This window comes from Syngnathus floridae, chromosome 1 (assembly GCF_059516105.1).
Source record: "Syngnathus floridae isolate MCC-2025c chromosome 1, RoL_Sflo_1.0, whole genome shotgun sequence".
NCBI classification, from domain to species: Eukaryota; Metazoa; Chordata; class Actinopteri; order Syngnathiformes; family Syngnathidae; genus Syngnathus; species Syngnathus floridae.
Genome location: NC_142413.1, coordinates 6,244,630 through 6,267,672, shown reverse-complemented (window position 1 = coordinate 6,267,672; position 23,043 = coordinate 6,244,630). Strand labels below are relative to the sequence as shown.

The 23,043-nt window shown below is 47.8% G+C and overlaps 2 protein-coding genes and 1 non-coding gene across 4 annotated transcripts; all 3 read left to right on the top strand.

Moving 5' to 3' along the window:
• The first annotated feature begins 106 nt into the window (after nucleotides 1–106).
• On the top strand, nucleotides 107–3,103 carry rps4x (ribosomal protein S4 X-linked). Its single transcript, XM_088377424.1, has 8 exons — nucleotides 107–184; nucleotides 927–1,004; nucleotides 1,077–1,257; nucleotides 1,392–1,489; nucleotides 1,561–1,732; nucleotides 1,811–1,968; nucleotides 2,561–2,699; nucleotides 2,779–3,103. The coding sequence occupies exons 1-7, from the start codon at nucleotides 182–184 to the stop codon at nucleotides 2,660–2,662; spliced, it is 792 nt and encodes a 263-aa protein (XP_088233550.1). The 5' UTR covers nucleotides 107–181; the 3' UTR covers nucleotides 2,663–2,699; nucleotides 2,779–3,103.
• Nucleotides 2,018–2,087, top strand: LOC148403733 (small nucleolar RNA SNORD61). The gene has a single exon (XR_015862698.1). It is a non-coding gene; the product is annotated as a small nucleolar RNA SNORD61 (small nucleolar RNA).
• A 137-nt stretch (nucleotides 3,104–3,240) lies between the features above and the next one.
• nhsl2 (NHS-like 2) lies at nucleotides 3,241–22,101 on the top strand. Of its 2 annotated transcripts, none has more exons than XM_088376938.1 (10): nucleotides 3,241–4,434; nucleotides 13,220–13,468; nucleotides 16,242–16,381; nucleotides 17,085–17,283; nucleotides 17,888–18,073; nucleotides 18,140–19,115; nucleotides 19,191–20,328; nucleotides 20,394–20,676; nucleotides 20,765–20,867; nucleotides 21,278–22,101. In XM_088376938.1, exons 1-10 carry the CDS (start codon nucleotides 4,161–4,163, stop codon nucleotides 21,552–21,554), a joined length of 3,825 nt encoding a protein of 1,274 aa, XP_088233064.1. In that variant the 5' UTR covers nucleotides 3,241–4,160; the 3' UTR covers nucleotides 21,555–22,101. The 2 variants fall into 2 exon arrangements, with proteins under 2 accessions (XP_088233064.1, XP_088233072.1); XM_088376946.1 differs by lacking the exon at nucleotides 3,241–4,434 and adding an exon at nucleotides 8,450–8,839.
• Nucleotides 22,102–23,043: the final 942 nt, after the last annotated feature.

Here is a 23,043-nt window from a genome sequence, read left to right as displayed (position 1 = left end):
ACACATACTTAATTTTTTTTACATATAATTTAATTAAATGTTTGATTAATTACTCTAAACTCAATTGCAATGACTACAGCAATCATTCGACTGTAAGCATTTTGACCCTCCGACTGTTCCGTATGCGGCTTTATGACGTCATAGCGGAAGTGAATTGGTCCTTTCCCCCGCAGACCTCAACATGGTGGGTTCAAATCTGTGTTGTTCTTTTCTCAAATCATCGTCAAACATCACTTTAATGCTTTGTATTTCAACAAATATTATTAGATGAGTTCCAAATATGACATCTTGCAATATTGTTAGCGTCTGTATTGCAGATAAGATACGAGTCCATCGATGTAGATTTTTAGCTTTGGGCAGACGTCTGTTCGGAGCGTTAGCCTCACTGTTGCAATGCTAGTCAGAAAAGCGACAGTTCGCGGATTCACTCCACTGCGATTTTAATAATGCCTGCGTGTTTATTTATCAGTATACTAAGTAAGCGTAATGTGATTATCGACCATTGTTTTCTCGTGCTCATGAAAGTATTCGTAAACCGGTCCAGGCCGCAGCTCGGCTCGCTACCTGCTATGCTAGTGTCAAAAAACGATTTGGACCGGACGCGTGTAACCACGCGTCTCAAAGTTAAAAACTATTTAAATAACTTGAGGCTGCTGATGTTTGAAATACGTGTTAATTTACGACATGGTAATCTACTGTGTCAATCATTCTACGGCAACATTTTGTACATTAATAACTAAGTACCCCACTGTAATCGCTGAGCTAAATTATCGACTTTCGATGTCGAATCGTTTTTACATGGTCACAGCTCATTGTGGATTACCAAAGTAGCTAAATGTGTACAGTGGCAGAGATGAGTGGCAATAAGTAGCCATTGTGTGTGATAGTTAAGATTGTTTTTGCTTACCGTCACTGCTATTGTCCAGGCCAGAGGACCGAAGAAGCACCTGAAGCGCGTTGCGGCGCCGAAGCACTGGATGCTCGACAAGCTCACTGGAGTGTTTGTAAGTAGTATCCTCCCCTGACACTAACGTATGCCTTAGTGTGGTTTCTCTGAGTGTGATTTGTCTTTTCAGGCTCCACGTCCCTCCACCGGTCCACACAAGCTGAGGGAGTGCCTGCCTCTTATTATCTTCCTGAGGAACCGCCTCAAGTATGCCCTAACCGGGGATGAGGTGAAGAAAATCTGCATGCAGAGGTTCATTAAGATTGACGGCAAGGTCCGCACTGATATCACCTACCCGACTGGATTCATGGGTGAGTCCGGTGGACAGCTGATCAGCCTTCAGAAGCCGCCAGCCCGGCATCACATTATTAAATTCAGAATGTTTTCCTGTCTGTGCCGAGTCTGTGAAGTTCATCCCAACTTTCACTCTTTTTCTCAACGTCAGATGTGATCAGCATCGAAAAAACGGGCGAGCACTTCCGTCTGATTTACGACGTGAAGGGCCGTTTCACCGTGCACCGCATCACCGCCGAGGAGGCCAAGGTAAGAAGACGCCGTCCCTGTCTGACCAGCTGCCTCCTCCTCTTTGTGACGCCGCGCGATCCCTGCCGCAGTACAAGCTGTGCAAGGTGAGGAAGATCCTGGTCCGCACCAAGGGCATCCCCCACCTGGTGACCCACGACGCTCGTACCATCCGTTACCCCGATCCCCTCATCAAGGCTAACGACACGGTGCGCATTGATCTGGAATCTGGCAAGATCACCGAATTCATCAAGTTTGAAACCGGTAGGTTCGGGCACTTGTGGCATTCAGACAATTGGGTGGATGGTCAGCTCACAAGGTTTTGCCCTGTTCCTTCCACAGGTAACATGTGCATGGTGACCGGAGGTGCTAACTTGGGCAGGATTGGCATCATCACCAACAGAGAGCGCCATCCTGGCTCCTTTGACGTGGTGCATGTCAAGGACAGCACTGGCAACAGCTTTGCCACCAGGCTGTCCAACATTTTTGTCATTGGCAAGGTAAGGTCATGGCAGCCCCCCAAACGTCGATTTACACTTGTCATGTGGAGCGATGATGACTTTTGTGTTTTGACAGTAATGAAAAATCATTCCTCAATCCTCTAAGAAGTTCTGAGCTCCTCAAATACCCTCAAGGCTCGTTTATCATTGGCAAAACTTTCTAGAACGTTGCATTTGAATGGGCTTGTATCTGATTGTGTTTGTCAAAGTATTTTTACTCCACTGTGGCAGCTTCCTTGCTCCATAGGCTTACGATGAAGCAAAGTGAGTGTTCGCCAGTTTTTTAATGTTCAAATAAATGGCATCTAGCTTAATGCTAATATGCTAGGTAAAACACTATAGATAGGTTAACTTAAATTAGCATTGTTATGGAAATTGAAAAACTTCATTTTCCTGCTACTTAAAACACAAGCGGACCATTACACTAATTCTCAAACCTTTTCATCTTATTTGACGTTAGTCGGGGAACCTTCACAAAAGACTGAAAACAATTGATTAAAAATCCAAAACAAGGCAAGGTTGCCAACGAACTCTGATATGGAGTTTTGATGCACGTACGTATGTCAACACTGAAAATATTGCTGGTCTCCAGGGCAACAAGCCGTGGGTGTCCTTGCCCAGAGGGAAGGGAATCCGCCTGACCATTGCCGAGGAGAGAGACAAGAGGCTGGCTGCCAAGCAAAGCAGCAGTTAAGATGGCTGACCACGACACCTGGTTTTCACAATAAAATGTTAGATCCAAAACATTTGTGGGTTCTGCTTTTTTTTTTTTAAGTTAACCCCTTTCTCCCCAATGCATCTTTTTTTCAGTCAACACAGCCACCTCTACCAAGTGTGCTCATTCTACCTCTTTCACTCTCCCCACGCTACGTTCCAAGTCACCACTGCGCCATATGTCCACTGCAGAGGGTGGCAAGCGCTTCCTTTTGGAGCCTCGCCTCCTCAACATCACCTGCAATTGTGTGCATATTGAATTGCTTCTCAAGCAAGTCCTCTAAAACGTCAACCTATGTTAACCAAGTCGTTTTGCTATTGCTACACAGAGCAGGATGTGTGGCTAAAGCAGGAGAACGTCTGTCCCTGATGAATAACTCAAGTCAATCGTTAAAAAATGGCTGAAGCATTGCCTAACAAACTGCGTGTATGATTTTGCAGTGTTCTCATGGTTGTGCTTAAGGGATCGCAAAAAAAAAAAAAAAGCTTAATCGTTTTTGGGTTTTTTTTTTGCTTAATGCACTCATAAATGTATCAGGGGGAGTATTGTAGATTTCCCCTTTGGCCGAGGCTTCCAGGTTCCTATCAAACGTGGGAGGCTCCGCTTTGGAAGCTCCATCAAAGTAACGGAGGGTTCTTCATTCAAGAACTCAGTAGGTTACAACTCAAAACATGCCTTTCCATTGCATGTTGATTTTGAAATTCTTGCTTCTTCTGTGCACAACAGAGCCGCTGGAACAAAAAACATTGAGGTGGGCCATTTCATGCCTGGGAGGGGTTGCTGAAGGGGGCCCAAGGGGTTGTGCTGATGACCAGATGTGGGGATTTTGAAGAAAAGGGGGGTGTCGCCTGCAGAAATATGCGATTGTTAACACTGAACTCACATCACGTGGATGTTTGACTCGTAGTATTGGAGCAGTTCCTCCACAGTATTTAACTCATCGTTGTGTTAAGAAACGGAATCGATAACGCTTGGAAATAATTCTGAACCTCAGAGCAAGAGCATCAATTACTTGACGAGACTTGTTCCTTATCTTTAAGCATATCGAAAACAACTGAGCATTGTTTTTGGTGAACGCTTGAACGTAACCTCGAATATTGTCTAAGGGCATATTGCAATGTTCAAATTTTAAAATTAAGCATTGTCCACTTTGAAGCCGGAAGTGGTTGGGTTGTGCTTTAATTTCGAAAGGACAGCGGAACTCCAAAGATGTTCTCTAGCAGACAACAGAGAGAAGGCTTTGGGGCAAGAAACGAGTAGATCTGAGGAAGGAGTGAGGAGGCTCGACGATGAGGACGCACGACGCCAAGCCCGAACCGAACTCAACCCGAACGGACTTTTCCAGCCGTAGCGTCCTGGAGCATGAGTCGGCGCGCAGGCCACAGGGAGACGCAGAAAACGCAGCACGGTGATATAACCTGACCACCTGCGGAGTTTTGTTGCTTTGGATCATTGCACGGGTCCGGTCGGCTCCACGATGCCTTTCTGCAAGCGCACTGTCCTGCCGAGGGATTTGTGCAAGCCCGGCGTTGAAGTCAAGACGTCGGGAATGTTTGCGGACCTGGCCGACGTGTGCGCCTTCACCCTGGCTTCAGTGCTCCGCCAACTTTCGGACCTGTCCCGACACTCGCTGGGCGTCCTGGAGGAGTTGGAGGGCGAGCTGGCTTCCGTCTGCCTCAGGTCCGGCGAGCTGGAGGGCAGACTGGGCCGACTGGTCGAGATGCTCCGCAAGAGTCCCTCCACACACACAGGTACGACAAATACAAAAGAACTTTGTTGGCGACTTTATTCTCAGTGTTGAAAAGTCCTATTGCAAACTTGATAGATGGGAAATGGGATAAATATTCCTATCAAATGAATACTCATACAAGTTTTGTTGAATTTCCTTAACACTCCGCTTGGATCCATTTAATCCACCTGTTCAGCTGTCTGTCAATCAAGGTTGCATTTCCGGATACGTATGTGTCAAAATTCACCATGTAGAGAAAAGACAAACACTTTCAAGAATATACCCCCCTCATAATAAACACTTGGTACACATTTAAACTTTTTTTTCTTAAATTCCCTGCTCACTCATTAATTTGCACATCTCCAAAAAGACCCCAAGAGTGCTTGCTTCAGAGATATAAATTACAGCATAATATAAATTAAACAGCCAAATTCAAACATACCTTGTTTTGCCTACAAGAACTGAAATGCTTACCTACAGAATTGAAATGAGCATCAGTTACAATAAACCCACTGATACTCCTGTGAAGTTGCGCAACATAAAATTGGACCCGTGTACAGTCTTGTACAACTAGCAAAAAAAAAAAAAACCTGGGGTTCACTGCATTACTTTTGCATCGGCCAACATTATAACCACATCCTATAATGTTTGCTGGCAAATGTTCCAGAATTCAACTTTCTTCAGCCACCAGCAAGCATGTTTCTGTTCTAGCTTGACGGGCGCGTGTGAGTAATAGAAAGTCCCCCAAACTGAGTCCAGATGTAGCTGGAGAGTGAGATAAAAGAAAACATAGCTAGCTGCCTTTCGAACTTGCAGGCGCGGACGTTGACATTTTGTGCGGGTGTGCCTTTCTGCAATGGAACAGAAAATATCCTCCCTCTCCTCCTGCGCGTGCTGTCAAAATCCAGAGCAAAATGTGTGGGCCCCACAAAGAGTGGGCACAAGATGCGCTGGGTTAAAATGGATCATCAGTGGATCATCTGTAGCGTCACTCGTCCAACACCTCCCTTCTGCCGCCTTCACATGTCGAAACAAATATGCAGCGCAATGACGTAACTTGGCAGCAGCAACGCACACACAAAAGTTATCACAGTTAATGCTTGCAAAATGTTATATTCCTTTCGGGGAGCGCCTTGTTGTTTGCTGTGAGTGTGTGCATGTCATGGGGAGAATGACAGTATAAGTAAGAAGGAGGATTTTTTTTTAGGGGAGCTCAAACTTAACAGGAAGCATGTGGACAAGGCTCTCATGCTGTGCGTGGCCCCAATAGAGCGCCTCGTTGTTGCAGCCAAGTCCTTAAAAAGACAAAACTGTTTTTTTGGGTGGAAATAGAATTTTCTGTCATTTTTCCCTCGGCTCCTTTTCAGTTGAATTTTGTTTTCGTGTTAACTAGATTTTATTAGTTATGTTTTTGTAGTTGTAGTTTGGTCTATTTGTCAGGTGTAATAATCCAAAAGATCGGAAAATGTGTCTAATTAAAGCATAAAAGTTTAAATGAAGTCAAAAACTTTGACGAAAACAAATTTCAAACAGATAAAAACATTATTTTTTTCCATAGATTTAAAAAAAAAAGTTATTTTATATTGTGAAAAAAGAAATCCAAGTGATGTTATTTTGGGGGGGGAGGGGGCGTCAAAATAAAAATAAAGCTAAAAGATGTACGCTAACACACACACACACACACACACACACTTTTTGTGGCCATATTCCTGCTGGGAGCAATCCAAGAATGTGAACAGGAAGCAAACTGAGTTGTTTGTGCGCCTCAACGGAATTCGACCTAAAAGTGATTTATCGGGCCTCCGTTGCGTCCACTTTGCCAGGTCCGATCCTCGTGGCAACTTGTAGCCGTGACGGCCCCATTGCCGATGAAATCTCGGGTCAGGTTCCCATGGCAACGTCAGCTTCCCCAGTTGGATAACCCCTCCTGTTTACCCCTCTCCTTTTGCCCGGCATCTCGTTTTCCCACTGTCAGTCAATGCCTCAGTCAAAGACGATGGTGATGAATGCTGCGAATGAAAACAGACCCCGCACGGGTCGGAGCGATTGAATAACAATAGTGATAGAAAGCAGGAAGTGTACGCGTGTAGAACTTTCTTTGGCTGCAGAAACTTAGGTTTAGTGCGCGCCTATTTTCCGGCGAGAGCTTTTTCATGTTCAACACACACATGCACGCACGCGGACAACTCATGAGACTTCTGTTTATATGATCTCATTGGGAGAAGATTCCCGTGGCACTCGAATAAAAGGGAGGGGGGGGGGGGGGTGTCGGTCGTGGAGGGGAGGGTTTGGATGGGGGTCTAGAGGAGGCCAATTGTCCAAAAAGCAGATGTTTTCCCCATGATGTAAATGTAGAGGCCAGTCAAGTTAGTGGCTTGTGTGCGTCCTTGAGCGTGTAGTGGATTTACATTGCACAAAAAAAGTTCAGCTATAACTTTCTGCCTTTCTGAATAATAAATTGTCAAATGTCTACTTCAAAGTTAAATACGACCAAACTGTATCTAAATGATATTTTAATAAACGGCAAAGCTACATGATCATGTTCGGTTTGAACATTGAGTCATTGTTTCACTTACCACTAGAGGGCGGTCACGAACCTCTTCTCCTGTCCGGCTACCTCCACTAAAGTCTGCTTCCTATTAGCAAGCATACAGAACAAAAACAGACCCCCCCCCCCACCCCCCTCACACACACACGCACGCGCACAAGCACACACACCAGCCCACCTCCCCTCTCCTTTTTCCTGCGCACTGCAGGGAGAGCGTGAGAGGGGAAGGGTGCGTTCAATGCCCTCTTGTGTTTTGCAGCTTTCCAGGGCAAGCATTAGTCAGGTAGGACGAATGGAGTGCTGCGTTCTTTCACACTTTTTTTTTTTTTTTTAAAGCGAATGAGCACACCGAACTCTGTTTGTTGCTGTGGCCTTTCAGGAGAAGGAGATTATTTGCGATTGCGTTTGAGTTTACTTGCGTGTCCACCGGCGTCTCAGATGCCAAGGATTAACCCTTTCGCTTTGCACATGAGGAATGTGTGAATATTTTCAAATTTGAGGCTGAACCCGTATTGGATTTGAAGATATATCTATATATAAATATAGATATATAGATATATATTGTCATTATGTATCCTCGGCTTTGAGGCTGACTTATTGTTTGGCGTGAGCGGGTGAAATCAGTTCTGGCATAGAGGAAAGCAAAGGTGCTGGAAATCCTAAGTCTTAAATGGTCACTTTATTAGGTACGGATGCACATGCTCCCAAAGCTTCATGAGCAAACAAATATTTAAAAAGAAAAAATAGTCTGGGTTTCAACCAGAAGTTTTAGAAATGACGATAAACAAAATAACATTGTAATATGTATTGCTTTCATTTTTGCCTTTTCCGCTAGAATAATAATGTATTCAAAATATTCGCGTTATAGTTGAGAGGCACGGTGGAGCACTGGTTAGCACGTCCGCCTCTCCGTTCAGAGGGCGTGGGTTTGATTCCACCCCCAGCCCTCCCTGTGTGGAGTATGCATGTTCTCCCCGTGCCTGCGTGGGTTTTCTCTGGGCGCTCTGTTTCCTTCCAACATCCCAACAACATGCATGGTAGGCAGATTAAGGCAACCATTTTTTTTTTCACGTTTGAAAATGTATTTTTATTTTTTATTATTTCTTCAAAAATTGAATTCATGAATCAATTTTCTTCTTCATTTATTAAATAATAATTCTATAAGTTCATTTAATGTAGATAAAATAAAATAAATAAAATGGTTGTTATATATTTAACATAAGTGAATATCAAGTGATTGGTTAATTTATTAAATAAAAAATTGGGAATAAAATGTGCCAGTGCAGCCTAAGACATCCCCAGCTCGCTTCTCCTTCAGCATCCCATAATAGCTGGGTCGTGCCCCCCTTCCCAGTCCCCCCCCCCACCCCCCCACTTCACCTCATGTGTCGCTCTGCCTCGCTCCAACACTCACGCTCGCCGTCTCCTGATTGGCTCTCGCCAGCCTTCCTCTTTTATCAATTGAGCTGCGGATGCAGGGATGCGACTGGCTGGATGCTAATCAATGCAACCACTGCTCTCTCGCTCTCTCTCACGCTTGCTCTCTTCCTCTCTGTCTCTCTCTCTCTCGCTCTCTCTCGCTCTCACACACCCAACATATGATTAGCCAACAACTCACGTAAGCGAGGTATACTGACACATACACGCACACACTCTCTCTGCGCCTCTTTCTGTCTGTGCCGCTCGCCCTTCTCACACACATATCCTCTCAAGGGATACAGATGTGACGCCTCTGGCACGAGGGCCACGCAAGATTCAGTCTTGATTTTTGGTCCGTGCGTGTCGTGGAATGCGTCCGTGATGTTTTGGGACAAGAAGAACAGTGCGGGCAATCCACAAAGGCGGCCCAAAGGGAGACACAGACCCAAATCGGCAACAGGTACTTTTTTGCATACATGGAACCTGTTCCGGCGTGTCCGACTCAAACTCGCAGCTTCTATCATGTCGTCGCAGTAATTGCAGCGTGTACGGTCACCGAGTTTGCTCCCGTCTTGCCGTCGTTTTGGGACGAAATGGGTCAATCAGTCAGCCGCCGAGGCAAGAATGAAGCAGGTTTGTGTGCATGCGTGCCCATTTGCGTGTGATTAATGGGCTGCACGAGTTCGTCCCGCGTGAGCTCGCCGGTAAGCCCGCTGTGGCTGACAAACAGGCGAGACGCATAGCCATATACTTGATATACTAGTCATGTACTAGTCCACCCTTTGTCCTCATGTGTAAGACAATCCAGCTCTTGTGCCTTTCTAATCACCCCGACACATGCACACACACACACACACACACACACACCACCACTATATGACACGTCTGCAAACTTGAACATACCACTCGTGCAACGTAAAAAGCACCGCACATTAACTAGTTGAAATTTATTATAACTGTATTAGTTGCACGCGGTCGACAACTAGTTGGCCTCACTGGTAACGTGTCGTTGTTAATCTCGTGTGCAGAAATATCAGATTAGTGAACAAATTGTGATACTACTACCCTAGTCATTCCACTAGTGCATCTTACAAAGTACACGCTAGTACATGGACCGTTCAGTGCACTATTAGGGTATTAATTAAATGCTCAAATGCTTTGTCAGTGTGTACCAGTTGACGTATTACTAGTGAAGCGCTAGAACCTAACTAGTAGTGAGGCAAAACTGTGCATTAGTTGACAAGCGTGTGCTGCAGTCGCCGTGAGGGAACCACAAGATGTTAACTAGTACACACAGAGTGCGCATGCGTATCGTGTACGAGGAATCCTCACACACTTTTTGACCTTGACGCGATGGGAAGCGCAAGCCTCCACAGCTGACTTTGAAATATGGCCGCATGCTCATTCATGATGATGATGAAGATGACGTCAACCCGGACACAGCGGCGACAGAGAACAAAGAGCAAGGCAAAAAATAAAAAGAAATAAAACACACAAAGTAGTGTGACAGCAGAGAGGCGTGCACCTCCGGCTGCTGTTTCCGTGGCAACCGCGCAGGTCAACGGAACGGCAGCCGGACCAGCTGATAACAAACGCGCTTGTGTTGTCTCATTAGCGCGACAACAACAATCGCTGCATGATGTGGCCGATTGGCGTGTGTGTGACTTGAGGAGTTTTAAATGGGTTCTGCCTCTATCTCGTGGGCTTCACTTGGTTGTGCTAAACAAGTATGACCGTAGTGCTAATGAACTATGTTGAATTGAATTGGGGAGTTTTCTGTGGCGCTTTATCAGCCTACTTGCTCATACGTGCCACATGTTGAATTGACACAGAGAAGATGGTCGTAATTAAGCTGAAGCTGATACGAGTCATTTTTGGCAGAGGATAAAGAAGATGTGCATCTGTGTATTTTGTGATCTGTCTGCATGTGCTGCTTCCGCTTGTGTTCAAATAGAAGTCTTGTGATGACAGTTTTGTTCGCGCATTTCTGGCACTTTGTTTGTTAGCATTTAAGCTAAACTAGTGTTCATTGGGCTAGTGTTCATTACTTTGCTTGTGTTTAGAACATCTTGTGAGGAGGAGGAGGATTTCCTTTCATTCTAGGTGGGAAAGAAAAGGGCGGGAAGGTATCCACAAGTTGTTTGTGATGATGCCAACACGCGACACTTTGACGGGTTGACTTTTAGGAGACTGCTGCTTTTGCTCAGAGACGCGCGGGTTGATGTGGATTTCTGCTAGGGGAAAGGAGGTCATGAAGTGTTTCCATTTCGCAGCACAAATGGTTTGCGATGGAATGTGACACCAAGTGGAACACGCAAGTAGTGTTGTGCACGCATGTCGCAAATGGTGCACACGCATGCACACGACTTGAGTGGTTGTTGTTGGTGCTGCATCACCTAACTCGTGCAATTTGTTTAGCCGTGTGTGTGTCTGTCTGTCTGTCTGTCTGTCTGTCTGTCTGTCACAATGTGGTTATAATAGTTTTCAATCCCGCAGCATTTCTGCGTTTCCAACTCACACAAGACCTTTTCACGCAGGCAATGAACAAATGAATCATAACATTACACCTGGCAAGCAACTGGAGCTGCAGCCATTGATATTTTTGAAGTTATCTGTTGATTTATTTATTTGTTTGTTTATTTGTTTATTTATTTAGTTATTTGGGATGACTCAAATGTTTTTTCTCCTCGTTTGGTTTGTAACATATGGAAGAAAAACAACAAAAAATGTTAACTGTTGCGAAAATATTTACTGATGAGAGGCTGAAATGTCGACGATAATTTGTCATTTGTGCAATTTCAAAAACAAGGTCGGCAATTGATTATACATTAGTTCTTTTTAAAATTCTGTAGTTACTCAGCTGGAACCAAGATTATCTACCTGAATCAAGAAAAAGAGGAGCTTCTGCCGTTGATAAATTGGATGATTGTAAGGAGGATTTTTTTTCTCTTCCAGTTGTCGTCATTTAGCATGGTTTTGTTTCTCAATTGATCATGTCGGTGATTCAAGTACAACATGTGAGAAACTTTGCCGCCTCTAAATTGCATGCGCATCTGCCGAATTTCACACGGCATGATTAATACTTGTGTGAGCTGAAAACGACATGCTTCTAGCTTGAATTCAACTGAAAAAATAGAAAGCTCCCTTTTGTCAAGGTCCCACACAACACCTGGTGATTTGTGTTCATGGTGACATTGTAATTTTCACACGGGCTTCCTCTGCCATGTCGTGGCGGTTGGCCTTTATCGCCAGGAAGTCCACGGGGCCACATTTCCCGTCAAGTTTCCCGTATAGTACGACTGTGGAGACTTCTGCAGAATGCCCGATGAGGTGTCGCTTGTGTCACTGACACAGACCGATATCGTATGTATGTTTATGGGTGTACCTTTTTTTTTTTTTTCCTCAAAGGCATTTTTCTTCAAGAACTCTCTTTGGTGTAAAATAATGACAGTGATGTTGGATGATAATCCAACTTGTTAGATTATTCCTTTCTTCCCTCATTCAATTTTGACTTAAATTAGTACGACTTTATCGAAAAAGAATATTATTTTATTCTTGTAACTTTTTTTTTTCTGTGTCCATGCAGCTGTCACCAATTTTTCATTACATTATTATTTTCTTACCGTATTTTCCAGACTATAAGTCACAGTTTTTTCATAGTTTGGCCAGGGTGAGATTTGTAGACAGCAGTAACTTTTAGGTGAAATTTTTAACACGTTATATCACTTCGCATGCTATTTTCACCCTAAACCGCATGAGGGCGCTCTAGGCCTGTGGAATAATTGGAACTGCAAATGACGCGGTAAGTCCCCCCCCAAATGACTTACACTCCGATGCGACTTCTTCTTTATTATGTATGCATTATATGGCTGGTGCGACTTATACTCAGGAGCGACTTATAGGCCAGAAAATACAGTATATGCTCAATTTAGAGTTTGTATCAATCCCTTTGTAAACCTCCGGAAATATTTGTGGCTTGATGTGATGTCGCCGTGTCCATGACGTTGGTGTGTTATGAAGAAATAGTGTCTCAGTATAATTGTAATCAACTTGGGGACAATGGTCAACTATTCTGCCTCAATTTTAGTGCCTCGTGATAAATGTAATGACAGGGATGTTTTTTTTTTTTTTTTTTAACTATTCAACGAAAGTGTCCTCAGGGCAGGCAGCGGTTTCCATAGTGACAGTACACTTGCCTCTCCAGCAGGGGGCAGTGCTGAGACAGCCATACCGCACGTCCATCCCTGAGTGGCCTTTTTTTCAGCCAGCAGACGTGGGGTGGATGCATTTGCTCCATCTATGTGCGTGTGTGTGAGCTAATTAACAGCCTCCACAGGCTTTCCTACCAACATGATCCGCTGTACTTTTAATTGTGAGGCAGCCTCACTAAATGTCAGTTACATCTCAGATCGCCACGTTGGTATGGCAACATTCATTTTGTGAAGGGGCTGTCTTCCTATGTTGCTGTTGACAGCAGCTCACATGGTCTGTTTAGTTTGTGTGCTCTGGTGACCTTCCTCTTCTATCTCCGTCCGTTCCACACCCCTCTTCCCTCCTTAATCTTCTCTCCTTCCTTCCTCGTTCTCCCTGACAACACACGGACGGTGTTATGTAATCTCTGGCTATTAGTTATGGAAATTGTGAGCGTTTGATGTACTTTGCTCTCTGTGTCTCCTCCTCCTCTCTTGTTCTCTCTCTCTCTCTCTCTCTCTCTCTCTCTCTGTGTCTCTCTCACTCTCTCTCGCCAGCCTCACTCGCAATAATCTTATTTCCCACCCTCTCTTCTCTTCTCTCTCTCCGTCTCTCTACCGCATCCATCACTTGCTCCCGCCTCCCGCAGCCACCGTCGGACTCGAGGTGGAGAGTGTCAGGCGCGGAGGCAGCAGCAGCAGCGACGGCGGCAACGGCACCCACCGTCACAACCACGCTGGAGGAGGACGGCGAGGGAGCTGCGACCACGGCAATGGCGCGGCCCGCTTCAGGTCTCCATGGCAACAGAGCGTGAACGTGTTTGGCTCGTGGAGCAGGCCCGAGTGTGTGGAAGAGCTGCACGAGCAGGCGCAGCTTAACCTCCAGAGCCTACTGCAAGGTACGGACGGACGGACGGACGGATGGAGAAAGAGCGAGTGCGGTTTGTTGGATGGAAGGTGCGTGCGTGCGTGCGCGGGCATGCGTGTTGCTCTGTTTACATGCGGCACATTGAATATGTGCGGCTGTGGGTGCGCTTCTCAGCATATACAGGGGGCACTGCAGATGATGCAGTCTTGTTATTGAAGCTTCTGATAGGGTGTGTACGTGCGGGTGTGCGTGCGCACGCACGCCAGTGTGCCAACATAGCGCTCGGAAAGTGGCCAATGACAGTGGCTGTCACTCTTCCTTATTCCAGAGATTTTCAGCGTGAAAATCTGTTTGCTGCTGCTCCTCTCTCTTTTTCAACGTCACCATGCTCTCTCGCCCTCTGCCTCCACACAAGCAGCCCGGGCTATCGAGTAGAGAACACATGGGAAGAGGCGATGGGGTGACCTATTGACTTGTGGCGGCATTTGAATGCGCCCGCGAGTTTTGTTGTCACCCGTGTGGCGAGGCTCAGCGTTATGACATTTGTAACGGTCTACATTGTACTTTCATGATTTGTTGGTGGCAGAATAAGCAATGATCAGATAAAGGGTGAATGCATATTGCTACTTGCAGACTTGCTTTTTGTTGTCTTACCCATTGCTACTTGTGGCCAAGCCGGTGCACTTGTCATGCTTGCAGACTTCCATCGTCCTGTTTTTCTTGAACTGTATAAAAGATGCCCGTGTGTGTTGGAAATTAAATAGGACAAATTGGGGCCCATTGAAACCAAATTGCTGGGTCGTGTTGGCCTGGAATGAACCAGCCGTTAGCCGTTTGGGAGTTGTCTTGAATTTCCTAATGGCCACTGCACTCCTGCTGGTGCCCGTGTTGTTGGCACGTGAACCAAGGAATTTAATCAGTTCTTTTGGCCTTGTTTTATGGCTTTTTTGGGGGGAAAAAAAAATACAAATTTCCCATTATAGACAGTCAAAGGTTGCATTGCACACCTATTTTTATTGATTGATTGATTGATTGATTGATTGATTGATTGATTGATTGATTGATTGATTGATTGATTGAAATATTTCCCATGTGTTTAAGTCAACTGCAGAGTTTCATTTTGACATAATGTTTTCATCTTGTGTGATTTTAGTGTCAAGAAATATGTTAAGCAAAAGTAGTGCTTTGCTACAGCCCACAAGGAACTATGTGAGTGATTTTGCCTGATGAGCGTGATGTGCCGTCAGCAACATCCAGACAAGAAGTCACTATGGTTAGAGCTTGCAACTAAATTGGTCACCCGGCTTTCACTCGTCCATATTTTCCAAGCTAACATTTGGGCTGTGAGTCAATTGGCCGTCCGATGCTAACTCTCGGTGCTAGCTTCATTTGATTGTTTGGCATGTGTGCAACCGGAACAATCTTAGTGCTTTATAGCAGTGCGGCGCATCTTGTCATTCCACTGATTGTGAATGCAATGCTCTTTGAATGCAAAAGGAAAAAAAAAAAAAAAAAGTACTGTTTGTCGTCCATATATTCGCATCGTGGAATGAAGCCAAGCGTGTACACAAAAAGTGTACACAGACAAAGATGAACGAGGGGCTTTGTTTGTGTCCATTTCCCCTCTGCGCCTTTCAAAGGGTGACCCGTTGCACCCGGGCGCTTATTATTATCGACGATGTCTGGCTTCCTTGCTGAATGCTTTTGCTGTACACGTACACACACACACACACACACACATACTGGTGTTATTGTTTTTTTTATTTTATTTAATGATTCCTCCCAGAAGATGGCAGTAAGAAAATTGTACACACCCTTGTATCAATTTTTTTGTGATTCTTAAAAAAAACAAAAACAAAACAAGGCACTGTTGTCATTGTAAAACTTTTTCTCCACCACTATCATTCACTGGAAGTTCCCTGTTTTGGCGGCAGCTATTGTAGAGCAGTTTCCAGTTGGCTCCCATCACAGTCTTAAGGTCAAAGGGCCAGCCCACCTGAGCATCAATTCCACCTTGTTGACAGCGCAAAATGTCGACTAGCTCATATGTGCATGTGTGCATGCGTCAACTTACTAATTAAACGCTCCTTCCCCGCAAGGCTCAAAGCAGATTGAGACGCCATCAGCACCTACAGTCGCTGACAAAAAAACTTTTGGCCAACTCAGCGCTCTCAAGTGCCCCCCCAACCCCCTCCTGTGTTGCTTAGCAACCACACCACCTCCAGTATGGAATCCGTATGAAGCAAGTTTAACCCAGTTCTCTATACCTCCGTGTGTGTGTGTGTGTGTGCGTGCGTGTGTGTGTGTGTGTGTGTGCGTGTGTGTGCGTGCGCGTGTGTGCGTGTGTGTGTGTGCGTGTGTGTGTGCGTGTGTGTTGTGCACTGAGGGGCTTTAAGGGATGAGTGGAGACTGGGTCAGGAGTATGTTTTGGGGGAAAGCTTTGGCTGGTGGCTTGTGAGGGGGAGTGGCCATGTGTGTGTGTGAGAGAGAGAAAGTGAGGGGGGGACAGGGGGACCAAGGCGGGCTGGGGGGGTTGGAATCTGTTTACAAAGGCCAGGGGGGAGTCGTCTAACTCTAAACCGCAGGAGCCGAGGGGAGTGCAGCAAGACTGCTACAGAGAGACGGAAAGTGGAGAAAGCAACAAAGAGTTGCGAAGCTGCCGGATTTGAAAATGCATTGAAGGAGTTCAAGTGAGGCTTGTAATTGATGCTAAACATGTGTGTGTGCGTGTGTGCCCATGTTTGTTTGGGTTCTCGTGTGGAGGAATGTCGCGCTAACACGACGCGTCTCTTTGCTCTGTGCAGATTTTGAGGAGCAGCTGTGCGACGGCAAGCCGGCAGGTCAGACATTCCGACATCCGCCCTCGCAGAGCTCCGACGACACCTCCCTCGGTCGCCGCTCGCCCGTCTCCCCCGGCAACAAGCGCCTCGACTTCATCTTCCTGGTAAAGGCAACTGATTGGATTGCGTCAGCGTGTTTGAATAGTATCACCGCAAGAAAAAGGCCACGCGGCCCAGCTCGGAGTGTCCTCGCTTGCTCCTTTAATGTTAATGGAACAGTGCGACGATAAATTCAGTATGAAATCCAATCAAGTGGAAGCAGTGCACATGGAGCCACATCACATTCACACTCTCGAAAGGCTTTTATTGAAATAATTGAGTGTCTCCCGGATTGGAAATGTGACATCTCCATTAGGAATTTATCAAACCTTGCATGCGTATCTTTGCAGCCAGATGGAAAGCGTCTTCTCCGGGACACGATATGGGGACCCAAAAAAAAAAAAAAAAAAAAAAAAGCTGTGTTGCCATGGCAGCCAGCTGGGCGACTGAGTCCTGAGACCTGAGTACTGAGGTGATTCCACTGGCAAGCCTCTTAAATTGCTCTGTGAAGTTCACGCCTGATGGGGCTGATTTCAATTACACTTTTGAGGTCCCGAGAGATGACTTAGTAGATCGAAATTCCTTTTGACAGCAGCTGACATTGTTCCGTCTTCAAGGAAGACAACTTAGAAAATGTCCAAGACGCTAAAGTATATGGCAGTGGTGGGCTTGCAACTTCTTCAGCCCAGCTAACAACTGGAACACATTAGGAAAAAAAAAAAGTAGTTTGGAGTTTTTGGTGATCCATCTGATCCACCCCTCCTCCAGCCGGCATCCAAGCAGCTCTACGAGGATGAGACAGCCACGTCAGTCTTCGGACTGAGGTCCCTGGCCAGCCCGTCTCCATCGCCATCTCCATCGTCCTGCGAGTCGGATCGCCCCCCGTTAGGCTGGAGTGCCAAACCGCCCGTCGCAGAGAAACCTCGCTGGCACCTTGGCAGACGCACGCCTGCTCCAAACACAGCAGGTGAGGAAAGTAGCGGACATGGGTCTTGTGTGTGTGTGTGTGTGTGTGTGTGTGTGTGTGTGTGTGTGTGTGTGTGTGTGTGTGTGTGTGTGTGTGTGTGTGTGTGTGTGTGTGTGTGTGTGTGTGTGACTGCTATATTTAAAGCGAGCTTGTAAGTCCAAAATGGTCCCATTGCGCCAGCGTTTTTGGATTAAAAGGTCAGGTCTGCTGAGGCAGCTGCATTGCATGTAGTCGCGCGCCTCCGTTGGACACCATCCATCTCCTCCTTTCCGCTTCTTCTGTACACAAGCCAACAGGTAGCCGCCAGCCACCTTGCTGTTGCCATGGTAACTTGCTACTCTACCTTTCTTCACAGTAAAAACAGCAAAAAATGGAAGAAAGTCAGGGAAAGAAAGCAAAACAAAATGGAAAAATTAAAAGGATGCATGCAAGCGGCACATGAGAAGAGACGTGTCAGCATGAAGGCCAAAAGAGGGATGAAAGAAGAGTGAATGGAAGCTAATAAAAGAATATTTTGTCGCTCGTCCGCTCTCGCCCCCACTCGAGCTCAGTTTTCATACCACATCTCAGCTCAGGGAAAGAAAATGTCATGTCTGGTCTGCAGGTGAAGGAGGAGGAGCCGGAGATAAATTCCATGGTGTGGACCTCCTTCAGCACTCGACCTCCCCATCCCCCTCTCCAGTGGCGCACTTCCACCAGCCCCGCTCCCTGGAGCCCGTCACGGACACCCCTCAGCAGAACCTGACTCTGAGGAAGATTCACGCCAAGCTTGACAGCACCTCACCCGCAGGTGTGTGCATGTGAAAGCGCGAGAAATTCAACTGAATGAAGTTTGACGTTCCCTCCTTCTTTGCAGATATCTTTGTGGAGCAACCGGGAACCATGGACCATTCTGGCCTGGTATGCTCCAACTCTAGCAACTGGAACGGACCGAAAGGCTCCACCTTTTCTCCCGGGGCTTGGACCGAGCCTTACAACTACATCGCCAAGAAAGGGCCGGCGGTTCCGCCCAAACAGCACAGTGTCATCGGGCATACGGGGGTCGGGACACAGGAAGGCCTGATGCTCGTGAGCAACTCCACTATGTCAGACAATTCCGGGAGGCAGAGGATGGAGAGGAGGAGAGAGACCGAGGGGGCCACGGCGGATTTCGCGAGAGGCGGCGCCATTGGGGCTGCCGAGGCGGGCAGGGGGAGGGGCATGTCGGCGCGCTCGTTAGCTGCGGCTAACGCATTCAAGTTCCGCGAACGCTCTCTCTCCACGCCCACAGACTCGGATTCCTTTTGCTTCACTGAGATTGGCACAGATCAGCCGGATGGGACTCTCACAGCCACAGGAAATGGGAATGTGACGTCTGCTGAGCAGTGGCATCATCAGAACTTTTTGGGTCTCTGTGACAACTACGCTCTCCTCTATCCCAGGGGGAGCTCAGAAGATAGCGCCAGTACGGCCGACACAATCTCGGTTTCCGCGTCGGACTACGGTGCCGAAGCACGCTTGTGCCTGCGCTCGCGGTCCATCTCACTCAAGAAGTCCAAGCGCAAGCCGCCGCCTCCGGTGAGGAGCGTCTCTCTGATGAAAAACCTCGGCCAGGCTGAGGGAAGGATCCACCATGAGGGCGGTCTGCACCGCGACGGACGGCCAAAGAGCCTGCACATTCCCAGGGACCACTTCCCCGACTTCCAGCCAGATTTTCTTTTGCCCAGCTCCAGGTCCGGGGAGCTCGGCCCGGGAGGCTGTGACGGACCTCCAAACCTGCCAGAGCGGGAGGCAGAACCAACTTTGCCCTCACCCTGGCAATTGGGAGAGTGGAAGAGCAGTGACCCCTACAGGTAGGATTGTTTGTGACTTGGCTGCTCTGGATATTTTCTTTTCCCTTTACGTTTTTCCTTGATTTCATCTCCCAGGTCTCTATCGGGCTCGAGCACCGCGACGGGCACGACCGTGATTGAATGTATGAAAGTGAGAGGCAGTTCCGAGTCGTTGCTCAACTCGCCTGCCGCCTCCAGGGCGACGTCACCGTCCCACCTCCTCACCGAAACGGAGGTCAAGCCCGTTTCCCCCTTCAAGCCCCCCGGACTCATGTCCCCGTCGAGCGGCTATTCCAGCCAGTCTGAAACTCCCACCCCTACCGTGCCGCTCAGTCAGGCAGCGGGTGGGGGGGCAGCGGGGTCGTCCGGCGGGTCGGCATGTAAGATGCGGCCAAAGATTCCCGAGCGAAAATCGTCACTACCGTCCCCGAAGGATCCTGCCGCCAGGTACAGACTATCCTTTGAGATGCCGGGCAACGCCCATCTGGAGCTGTCGTCCATCAAGCCAAAGCAAAAGGCGAGCAGACGGCATTCAGACACGTCCACGGCGACAAAGCCTGGAAAAATGAGCCCCGGTTCTTCGCAGGTTCTCCCCGTGGTCACCCAGAACGAATTGAAAACAATTCGGCTTCGTTCGGTCTCGCGAGGCGATCTGGAGGACTGCCCGGACGGCGCCTCGGACACCATCGAGGAAGAACAGCAGTGCAGAGACTTTGAAGACGACGACGCCAGCCCCTCCGCCACCCTACCCAAACCCAAGCCACCAGTTGCCGTCAAGCCCCCTCTGCCAAAACGCCCCCTCAACTTGCTTCTGAAGTCCCAGTCCTCTACCCCTCCTCTCGCCTTGGACTCACCCCCGGCATCGCCCGACGACCGTCCCGTGCCCCTGGGCAACATTTACAAAGTCATGAGGAAACCCAAAGCCAAAAAAGCTCAGTCACAAGGTCTCACAAATCCAACTGCGATCCCCGATTGTAATTCCATGTCCGGCGCACACGCCGGCTACACCCAGTGCCTCTTCGACCTGCCTCCCCTCCCGGAGCCCCAGCCGCTTCTGGAAGACCCCATGCTGGAGCCGGAATTTGACCTTCAGCTTGGGCCAGAGGACGGAGGCTCCCTCCCTTCTCCTGGCAGTAACCAGGAGGCCCTGGAACTCCAAGACAAGAGCAAGACCCTTCCTTCAAGAATGACAATCTCCTGTCTGGCAGAGCTCTCGGACAAAAAGAAACTCAAGGTGGGAACAAATGTTGTTAACAGCTTTCTTTGGCAATTTTGACCTCAAGACTTTTTCCTCGCCAGGTTCCTCCCCCCGTGCCCAAGAAGCCAAACGTCCTGCTCCTTCCTTCATCAGCTAACAGCGGTCCAGACCGCCAGTCCACGCCGACTGACAGCCCACTGGGCGCGCCGTCTTTCGGGGACGCTTTCCCGCCAGACAACATTAGCATAAGTGCTGAAATGTCAACACAGGATGAGAATCGCTTGGGAGCGGACGCTTTAATGGAGTCTTCGCTTCATGCTTCCCTGCTGGAATCTTCCCAAGCGGAGCCGGAAGGGAAAAGTGCCGCTACGGGGACTGGGGCAGGTATGTTGGTGGAAAGTAGCAATGGACCCGTTCCCTTCTGATTTTTGAAGCTTGTATCATTTTGATGACGAATTGATATCCTGTTCAGATGACAAAACGGTGCTTCACATTGTGGAGGAAACGGAAGAAGACTTTTTGGCCGGCGCGCCTGCGACACACACCACCGAAGACCTGTTCACCATCATACACAGGTGGGCTCGACCGGCAGCGACGGGCTCGGTAGGACTTTGCGACGAGGCAGCCGGAGAACGAGGTTACCTGGCAACGGCTCCAGTGGCCGTTTCTCACTTTTCTTTGCCATGTCCACGTTTCTTTCCTCGCGGAGATATCGATTCACATGCGCGCGCACGCAACTCTGGTCTCTTAGCAACAGAAGCTCGTCATTTTTCGGCGTGATGCTGAAAATAGCTCGGAATAACGTGAAGGAAGGTTGAGGATGAAATAGAAAAATAGGAGCAGGTCCATCAAGCAGCCTTGTCTTGAGTTTTTAAATCATATTTCTAACACAGTGATGATGTATTGTGGCAGCCTGGTCCCGCAAGAAATGAAAGTCGTGAGTGAAGGTACCACCCAACAGTATCCATGTCTTCTTCTCGGCCAGATCCAAGCGAAAAGTTCTGGGTCGTAAGGAGCCTTCCGACTCCTTCGGAAGCCGCCAGAGTCTGACGTCCCCCGTCAAGCAGATGAACCTCCAGCGGTCCAGCTCCCGCAACGAGAACTTCATGGCCCTGCTTCAGAAGAAGGGCAGCAAGTCTTCCAGCGCAGGGGCCAGGGTGTCCGCTGCTGAGCTTCTCAAAAGCACAAACCCTCTGGCGCGACGTGTCACGGAGCTTTCCGGCGACGGTGGCGAAATTCAAGGCAAAGTCGGTGATCAGTGAGGACACTCCAGTCTTGATAAGCTAGCGGCTAACGGCTTTGCTCCAACCACTGGCTGACCATTTGCGTCGTCCAATCGCGTCATTTTGAACCAAATGGTCCCTGGCTTGGTTGGAGTCGGAGTGTTCCTCATTGAAGCTCTGGGAGGGTTTGCAAGAGCAGAGACGGGAATCCCGCGTCTTGGTTGGTGGGAATGTTAGACGTAAAAAGTATGTAAAAACACCAGAAGGGTAAACATTTATTCTTTTCTCCTGGATGACAGCAACGAGCCCTGATGAAGATCTTGATGATGAAGAGTCATGTGATTTCAGGAACTCGTGTAATAATAATCCATCTGACCTGTCCACATGTCAAATTCTGGTTCAGATGCTCCACAAATGGATTCAACGTCAAGCGGCAATTGCCGCCACCCCAACTTGTTTGGTGTCTTTTGTGCCAGTAGGACGTACACATTCACTATCATGTATGTGTTGTGTATCCAAAGAACAACAAACAAGACACTGCCCGTGTGATGGAGAACAGACACAAATAACAGAAATGTCTGCACAAGCTTGTGTGTGTTGGCATGAGTATGTGTGCGCACAAATCTTCTCCCTCATCATCGTCATTATCCTCATCATGCCTGCGGAATTTCTGCATGGAGAGCATGAAGCAGGTCTCGGGAGGTTTCCCTCTCGTTTTGGTTTCCGGTGACGGGAGCGAACGTGTGTGTATGCGCCCGCGAGAGTGTTTGTGTGTCAGCGCGCCGCCATTGGCCGCCCTGATGCATGACGTCACGTCCTGACCCCGCTGTTCCCATTGACCTTCCCCTCGTCTACACCAGCTGAATGTCAACAAGCGAGGGGCCACAAAAAGACTTTTATTCGTTTTTAACTGCCTTTCCACGCTGGACCTCAGGAAGGATCAGGATGACGAACGGGGACACGCGAAGGTCGGCTCACGGGGTAGACTTTTTTTTTTTTTTTTGGCGTTCTCGCCACTGTGTCAGTTTGCCCTCTGGTGGCGGGAGGTTGCGACGCGCACTCTTGGTCACCGTCACGTCAAAACGCATCGCTGTTTCTGACCACTCATCAAGTGATGCTTTCTTTTTGAAAATTATGAAAAAGAGTACTTAACAAGTTTGTTCGCCTTGCATCACAACGTTTGGCTGCCTTACTGCAGCACCATGCCATCTATTTGAGATCTGGATTATTTTTTGGGGTGTGCAGGGGTTGCAGCAATGTTGACAAACTTTCAAACGTCAGGAAAGATTGCCATTGATTCATTTGCTTGATATCCACTAAGTGGGCCGTGTAAAAAAAAGAAAAGAAAAAAAAGCCTCTCTTTACTTTGTGTGTGTGCGCGATGCCTCAGATAATCTTGCAGCAAGGTTGTGTCGTCCGTCAATTCGTGTACTTTGAGTCGTAGGCTGTTTGACGTGAGCATGCTGCACACAACCCCAGCTGATGACGCCTTGTTGTAAAATGCCCAGGTTACAATCCCAACCCTAGA